An 8,441-nucleotide genomic window follows, 5' to 3' on the forward strand; every position below is an offset into this window, starting at 1 on the left:
AGGATACACGTTTTCACATCATTTTATTATAAATAATAAACTGTCACAGGTTTTTTTTTTTTGACGGACCCAAAAAAACTCCTTGTGAGAATAAGCTACAATCGCTCTGTCTGTTGGTAATACTGTGACCAACAGTGCCTTCGGTTTCCACTGGAAGAACTCGGCGATCAAAATAATATTTCTCCTTCCAGGAGAATCAAAAAGATGTGATGCCACTGGACACAGCAATTAAATAGTTTTCTAACACATTTGCAGTGCATTAAAAGGTTGAGTAAAAAAACAAAACAAAGAACACTTTGACCAGAGTAATGTTTGACAGAATCCCAGGTCTTGCTCAAAGCCAGCATGGGCCCAGCGAAAAGCATCAGCGACCACAGTGAGTTGTCCAGTCTTTGGCTCTAGTCACTATGGTCCACATCCATTTCCGTTACAACAGAGAAGCACACCTTCTGAATGAGCACACCACACTTGGCTGAAAGAGACATAAAGAGGATTACAAGCAAACAATGTGGGGAAAGAAACCGAAGGAATGCAGTGGTTCCTTACCGATGAAGCTCCGTAACCACATGGGCCTGCGGTGAGCCGGAGTGTAGCAGCACAGGAAGTAAACAGGCACTCCGGACAAGGCGATACCGATGCCAATCAGGGAGTTGACGGTGTCACTGTAGAGTGGCACCACCACCAGGAAGATGGTGAGGAGGCAGAAAATGATGGGGTAGAACAAGCTGAGCTGTCGGAGTTAAAGTACACAGGTATTAAACCATCGACGCCATGTTACTAGACCGCGTTTCAACACTTCAAACTTCCCCACCTTTAGCGGTCTCTTTCTGTCCGGCTGTTTCCAGCGCAGGTACAGTTGTCCCAGAATAGACAGGCCCACAAAGAACCAGTAGCTGAAGCTGTAGTAGTTGATGAGCCTGAAGACATCCTCCACACACAGGTAGATAAGCGCCATAACGCCCTGCATCCAGATATTATGATTATGCTCATTTGATTGTTTTAACATCTCACAATACTTTTTTTAACACATCTTGCATACGTTTCATGTCTGTCATGCTTTTACATCCACCTGTCATGAGACTGTAGATGAAAATCTGCTTATGCGGATGAATCCTAAAATCTGCTTATGTCAATGAATATTTATTGTCTAATTTAAAATGATTAAAAGAATAAAGAATTGCGTTAGGAAGAAATATTTTTTTCAAAAGAATGGAAAGGAAAGGCCCACTGACGTTGAAGAGCAGGGCGGGGATGGGGGTGTAGCGATGGACGTGAATCATACACAGGTAGTCGGGCAAGTGTCCTTCTCTGGACCCCACGAAGAAGAGCCTATCCACACACATAAAAATGCAATGTTGATAATGCAAGTCGTTGCGTTACGATTATGGCCTCCTCTGCACTCACCTGGAAGACGCTAGGATGGAGGCGTTGAGTCCTCCGAAACAGGACAAAGCAACAGCCAAGGGAATGGTCCAATTCATCACACCAAACACCTGGTCTGCGAACGTCTGCGGGCGGACAATGCAGATGTTTCCCACCAAGGCGCTGCTTGATCAAGACGTTAAGGACGCTAAGTTGATGGACTCACCACGGCCACAGCGTCGCTGTCTAAAATGGCATTCATGGGCAGGACTGTGTAGTAAGCCACGTTGGTCAAAATATAGATGACGGTCACGATGGGCATGGAAATGGCGATGGCCATTGGCAGGTTCCTACAAGGGAGCACATGGATGGACTTTAAACATGAAGCATTCCTTAGGGTCAAGGATTGGGATAAGAAGTTACTTAATCTGCCTGAGAACTCCAGGATAGGCTTGTGATGGCAACACATGACTTTTCACTTCACTATTCGCTCAAACCTATTAATTTTTGGAAGTCAAATGACCAACAGACAACTTCCAAATGTGTTCATGTAGTCTGATATGCATGTGGATGAAATCACTATTCAAGGAGAGGTGGTTCTTTATCGAACTTTGTCAAATAGTTCAAATAAGGCCGACGATGACCTGATCTTAAAAAAACTCTGTTGGGAAACTAATCATTCCTCAGTTACCTTTCAGGGTTCTTGATCTCCTCTGTGACAAAATTGAGGGTGTCCCATCCAGAGTAAGAGAACAAAGCCGAGTACAGAGCCAAGGCGATGCCTCCGGGGTCCTGAGATGATCCATCAAAGAGTCCCTCAAAGTTCTGTGTGTGGCCTAGAGCAAAAGCACAAACGCTGTCTTGATGATGACCAATAGACCTAAAAGCTCTTCAGTTATAGCGAGAGTGTGGCTGGCCACCTTGACCAATCTTCACCAGGCCTGTGATGATGACTGCAATGAGGGCGATGACTTTGGCGTAAGTGAAGAAGTCCTGCACCCTTGTGCCCCATTTCACGTAGGCACAGTTGACAAAGGTCAGCAAACCTGAGGAGTAGACAGAAAGACATGTTCTGGAAAACAGGAGTGTAACCATCCACCAAGCTTAGGGGTAAACGGTCATGCTCAATATTTTGTCTCTGTAGGAATATGTTTTTTAACGTCAGCTCTAGTCCTTAAAAAGGTTCAAGTGCAAGATTGGATGCGGCCTATTTTGTGCATCCCAGGCTGGTCCTTAGCAGATCATGAGGTCAGTCTGCAAGCTGAGGGCTGATTTCCATGTCGTTACAGGAAGCGCTGCTGCTGACTCAAGCAGACTGTTGTTTTTCATAGCAGGAAACAGCTGAGTGCAGCACTTACAACTGTGACAGGAGACACCTCACTTCATGACTCATTTTGGTGCCTGTGTCCCAAACCCTGCTAACCCCCCATCTTGTTCCCCTTGAAAAACATGACTTATCTGACGCTGTGTGCTTATCGTAAATGTGCAGATAGCGAAAGCACAGGACGTCCAATTGTCTCCACCGAGGAGATCCCAACACTATCACCTTCCAGCGTATTGACAGCTCCACCATCATAACAAGTCCAAACTCGGTTGGTGTGCTGTTTAAAGACAACAAGCGTCACGCCGAGGTTGTCTGTGGAAGAGCGACGAAGCAGCCTCGGCCTGCACGGAGGCGTGGCGTGTTGACAGAGAAAGGCAAGAAGGCTGGGAGGTTGGAGCCGACTCCATCATGCTGGTGGGAATGCTTTCGGTTGTCATTCGGATTAAACGTCAAGTATCTTCTAATAACACGTCTAATAATTCATTTGGAAGGCTTCCACTTAGCAGAAGAGTATCTCTGCCATTGCCATGGCGACCCTCTACTTGAAAGGGCGGACTAGTTTGAGTGTTTTATCGACACTATGAATTGCCACCAACGAGGGAAGCACTTGAGCATGAACCCATCTGTTGACCCAGTTCCAAAATGGCCTATTAGGACTTTTTGATTGCGTTTTAAGCATGACATCAACACCCTACCTCCGACCCCACCACGGAGACATTCAGGTCAGAGTCTCATCTGCCCAAGGACTTTAGTATACAGCTATCAAATCTTATCAATGAGTGAGTTAAAGGCGGACCAGCACATGAAAGCTGTTATCTGAGAGACTTCCTGAACAAACATGATCTTGTTGCGCGGGGCTCTGCCATTGTTGCTCTGCGAGTCCTTTTGCGGGCTCTTTTCTTCTCTGTGAAGTTACATGGCGGTTACCCCGGAGATAGCTGGCATGCATCAGCGCTGAAAGGTCAGCCGTACTTCCATAAGGCGTTTCGTGCTGTGACAAACATTAAACCCCGCGCCCCTGAAAGATTGAGCAAGAAGTCATGCAGACGTTTTTCTGGCCTCCTTCCTCCTTCCATCATGGCATCATCACGTTTCACTTCTGCTGTCTGCATGCGGCGGATGTGTACTTACATATGCATGCGGCAGCCAGCAGCCGGTTTGCCACATACGGTGCGATGCACGTGGGGAATATGGGCTGCACCATGTAGTTGGAGAAGGTGATAGCAATGACTGCCTGGCTGGTGGGCTCGATAATGAGCAGTGACGTCCACAGTCGAATGAAGGCCAGGAAGCCCCCAAAGGCCTCTAGGATGTACGCGTAGGAAGCCCCTGACTTGGTGATGGTGGTCCCCAGCTCGGCGTAGCACAGCGCCCCGAAGACAGAGAAGATGCCGCCGACGGTCCACACCACCAGCGACAGCCCGTAGGAGGCGCTGTGGATGAGGACTCCCTTGGGTGACACAAAGATGCCCGAGCCAATCATGTTCCCCACTATCAAGCACACCCCATTGAGGAGCGAGATCTCCTTCTTCAACGTCATGGACTCCTGGGGCGCCTCTCTCTTGGAGGATGTGGCGCTGCCGTTGGCGTCTTGTGTCGGCAGTGGACTGAAGGACGTCATTGTTTCTGTTGAAGTGTTTGTTCGCGGGAAGAGCTCGCTCTCGTAAGGATCTCGGCCAGAGAAGCCTAGATGCGTTGTCAAGACGTCGCCGGCTATCTACGCTCATCCCCTGCCATCTGCGGACACAACACCACATGTCTTGTCAGGGATGTTGTTAGCATGGTAGCAAGGCACGGTGATACTGTGATAGCACATAGAGACGTACAAGAGTTTATTGATGCGGGGGCTTAAAAACAAGACTTATGACTTCCTCAAGACTTTGAAGCACACAGTATCTGAGAGTCAGCATGGCGACTGCACGTGCTTTCCAAAGTTCATTTGCAACAACACCGCCCCTCCACCCAGCCCCACTCCCACCTACAGTATCAATGGAGCTTGATGATGACTCAAACACTTTTTTACGCCTTAAAAGGTCAATGTCACACTGATTCCTCACCTTCTGAGTGTTTCCATCAAGCCCAAAAGAGACTAAATAAATGTTTCTATACTCAACGAAAATACAAATAATAATAAAAAATATACAGTTTAATTAATGATATGTTTAAGTGTATACATACTTATATGTTACAAATAATTACAAGAAAATAGATATTTCATTTGTCTATATTAATGACAGCGTCTTACCCACTTTCGGCCCTCCCTGTATAATAAATACATTTGTATATGTACTGATTTATTGATTGATTGATTGATTCAAACTTTTATTAGTAGATTGCACAGTACAGTACATATTCCGTACAATTGACCACTAAATGGTAACATCCGAACAAGTTGTTCAACTTTAAGTCGGGGTCCACATAAATCAATTCATGGTAGATTATGTTGAAAAATGATACAATGTGTGCATTTTTATCTATATCTCCAGACTTTATTGAAAGGTCAATATCACAAATACTCTTAACAACATTATTGTTGTTTCTAAAGTCTGGGTGTATAATATACACATATAATATTCATACATAATACAGATTTTTTTTTCATCACTTATAATTTATCAAATAATACATGAAATTATAATTGTATTATATATATATATATTTTTTTAATATATATATATATACATATTAGTAAAGCCGTACACACATGTATACATTTATATATGTACATTTATCCATCCATTTTCTACCGCTTATCCCTTTTGGGGCCGTGGGAAGGGGGGGGTGCTAGAGCCTATCTCAGCTGCATTCGGGCCGAAGGCGGTGTACACTCTGGACAAGTCGCTACCTACCTCATCACAGGGCTATTAATATATAATACATAGTAAAATGTATTTATTTTCTATGCATCTAGAAAAAGGTCCTTGATTGAAAAACTTCATACTGACTCGCCACCTAAAATCCGGATATATAATGTGCAATTACATACAATAAAAATTACTTTTAATAATCAATACAAAGGTTATTGAATGAATTATAATATAGCAAAATGAAAAATGTAAACATATCTTATATTATTTATAATAATTAAAACATTTTGCACAGTCAGTATAATTAAAACATTTTTTATTTTGTCTAGTAATTCTATAACATGTGCATTTTTTCCTGGATACTTCAGATTCCTTGTCAAACATTGGTCGGATTACGTGATATATCGTTGTACAAATGCTTAAGAGATACAGCAGTAATGAGTTTGTCACCAGCCATAACTTGGCGATACCAACAATGGAGGAGTGACATTCATGGAAAGTGCCATCAAAGAGGAGTAAAAGGTGTTTTTACCTCAGCAGAGCGTCTCAGCAACACATGGATAGTAGATTGTCTTTGCATGTGATCAAACCTGTGCCAGAGGTGCAAGGTCCAAAAGGTGCTGACAAGTCACTACTGGAGGTTAGATTCACACCCTGCTCCTAATCCGAGAAAAATAAAGCAGTAATCAATGAAAGCCTTCCTGCAGGCACTGTCCACTGTCACCATGTCAAAACTTAAACACAGTTCTAACTTAAAAATCTCCCATCTAAAAAAGCTGCAGACAACAAATGGCCCCCGGTTCACACTTTGAACACACCTGTTAGGGCCACTCACCTTTTGCTGTTTCTTCTTGTCCTCCAGAAGTTAACAAAAAAGCAGTCTCAGTGAAGGTCACATTTGAAAAGTCAGCAGCAAGTCTTCATTATGTTGTGCTCTGCATGTGCAGCGTCCTCTTCCTTTGCAGTTTCCTCTCCTTTGGAGCCATCCTCCTCATGCACTTGAGACTTTTTATACACTCCTCAGAGTGTAGGCGTAAACAGCTGGGGGATGAGGGGTGGAGTAACTACAATTGAATGTTTTTGTCTCCTGGGTTTTTTTAAATGAGATTATCAGTTTTGATGGGCTCAAGGTGGCACACCTAAATATCCTTACTACTCTTATTCCTTGTAACTTTAATCCAAAATGATTACAGTGGTGTTTTGACACATACATGGTGAAACAGATATTTTTGTAAAAAAAAAAGAAAAATCCCCTAAAAAGTGTGAATCAAGTAAAATAAATGTTTCTTCTTATTTTTGGAGGTTATAAAAAAACCTATTCTGTCACATATTATGTGTACACTTGCAAAATAAGAATAAGACTGAATAAGAAGAAACAGAGTTTATTTCGCTTGTCTATTACTGATAATGACACACTTGCATTTAGTCAATATAAAAAACGTTTGTTTACTTCCTGACACCATGTTCTAAAAGGAACAGAAAAGGCTACAAAATGTGCAACAATAAATAAATATCTTTTTGTGGTATAAGTGTCACACCACCCATGCCCGTTTTCAGCTGATTTTTATAGGGTGTTGCTGTCGGCATAGCCCTGTGATGAGGTGGCGACTTGTCCAGGGTGTACCCTGCCTTCCGCCCGATTGTAGCTGAGATAGGCGCCAGCGCCCCCCGCGACCCCGAAAGGGAATAAGCGGTAGAAAATGGATGGATGGATGGATGCTGTCGGCATACTGTTAAAAAAAGTAATGATATATTATTATATATTATACTAATTTGTATGGTGTACCAAATGTAAAGGTTCAGTCACACTTTTCTAGGAGATATATTTCTCAAATTTAACTCACTTTTCTCCGATTTAGCTGCTTTGAATCGCATTTAGGTTTAAATTAAATGTTGACTCTAAATATTATATATAAATGTTAAATCTAAACCTAAATCTTACATCTAAATCTAAATGTGAGTGTTAAATCTGAGCGCGGGCAGCACGGTCGGAAAGGGGTTAGTGCATGTGCCTCCCAATACGAAGGCCCTGAGTAGTCCTGGGTTCAATCCCGGGCTCGTGATCTTTCTGTGTGGAGTCTGCGTGGGTTCCCTCCGAGTACTACGGCTTCCTCCCACCGCCAAAAAAACATGCACCTGGGGACAGGTTGATTGGCAACACTAAATGGTCCCTAGTGTGTGAATGTGAGTGTGAATGTTGTTTGTCTATCTGTGTTGGCCCTGCAATGCGGTGGCGACTTGTCCAGGGTGTAGGCGCCTTCCGCCCGAATGCAGCTAAGATAGGCTCCAGCGACCCCCCCATGACCCCGAACGGGACAAGCGGTAGGAAATGGATGGATGGATGGAATTCTGAGCGCTAAACATTAACTCTAAACCTAAATGTTAAATCTAAACCTGAATCTAAATCTAAAGTGTAAAGATGAGTATTTATAGGATGTCAAAATTCCACCAATCCGACGTCTCTCAACCGCAAAACTGCACCCACATCTCTGCTTCTCAATGCATGACACTGCAACATCTTTCTTACTGTGGAAGAAGGAACCATGGCAGATGTTAAATGATCCATCCATCCATTTTCTACCGCTTGTCCCTTTTGAGGTCGCGGGGGGCGCTGGTGCCTATCTCAGCTACAATCGGGCTGAAGGCAGGGTACACCCTGGACAGGTCGCCACCTCATCGCAGATGTTAAATGATAAATAATGGCAATAAAGTTGCAAAGTGTTAAAAAGTTTAGCTCCCAACGTGTGAGTGTGCATGGTGTGTGGCATGAAGACTAGACACTCAAACACGTCAACGCTGCACTTCTTACACTGAGGCAGTGTGCTTGAATACACTTATTTCTATTTGTATGTGTCTTTCATCTTTCTGTTGCTCTATTACTTCATGGTTGTGTCACATATGAACATTACATCGCTGTAAACAACACGGTCACTGCCATAATAGTTTGC

General features: G+C 43.5%; 1 protein-coding gene across 1 annotated transcript; it reads right to left on the reverse strand.

The window, feature by feature from the left end:
* Window positions 1–6: 6 nt before the first annotated feature.
* slc7a7 (solute carrier family 7 member 7) lies at window positions 7–6,465 on the reverse strand. The gene is made up of 11 exons (XM_061912606.1): window positions 6,329–6,465; window positions 6,026–6,153; window positions 3,818–4,423; window positions 2,283–2,408; window positions 2,054–2,198; window positions 1,589–1,712; window positions 1,405–1,508; window positions 1,233–1,329; window positions 812–961; window positions 547–730; window positions 7–472 (listed from the first exon to the last, which is right to left on the reverse strand). Exons 3-11 carry the CDS (start codon window positions 4,305–4,307, stop codon window positions 399–401), a joined length of 1,494 nt encoding a protein of 497 aa, XP_061768590.1. The 5' UTR covers window positions 4,308–4,423; window positions 6,026–6,153; window positions 6,329–6,465; the 3' UTR covers window positions 7–398.
* Window positions 6,466–8,441: the final 1,976 nt, after the last annotated feature.

The sequence above is a fragment of the Nerophis ophidion genome, linkage group LG10 (assembly GCF_033978795.1).
Source record: "Nerophis ophidion isolate RoL-2023_Sa linkage group LG10, RoL_Noph_v1.0, whole genome shotgun sequence".
NCBI lineage: Eukaryota > Metazoa > Chordata > Actinopteri > Syngnathiformes > Syngnathidae > Nerophis > Nerophis ophidion.

Excerpts from the sequence above, each read along its gene's own strand:
- slc7a7 (XM_061912606.1), bottom strand. The coding sequence starts at position 4,307 with ATGACGTCCTTCAGTCCACTGCCGACACAAGACGCCAACGGCAGCGCC. Across the intron at positions 1,713-2,053 it reads GAGATCAAGAACCCTGAAAG|GAACCTGCCAATGGCCATCG; the intron begins GTAACTGAGGAA and ends GCTCCCTTGTAG. Across the intron at positions 473-546 it reads GTGGTTACGGAGCTTCATCG|CCAAGTGTGGTGTGCTCATT; the intron begins GTAAGGAACCAC and ends TGTCTCTTTCAG.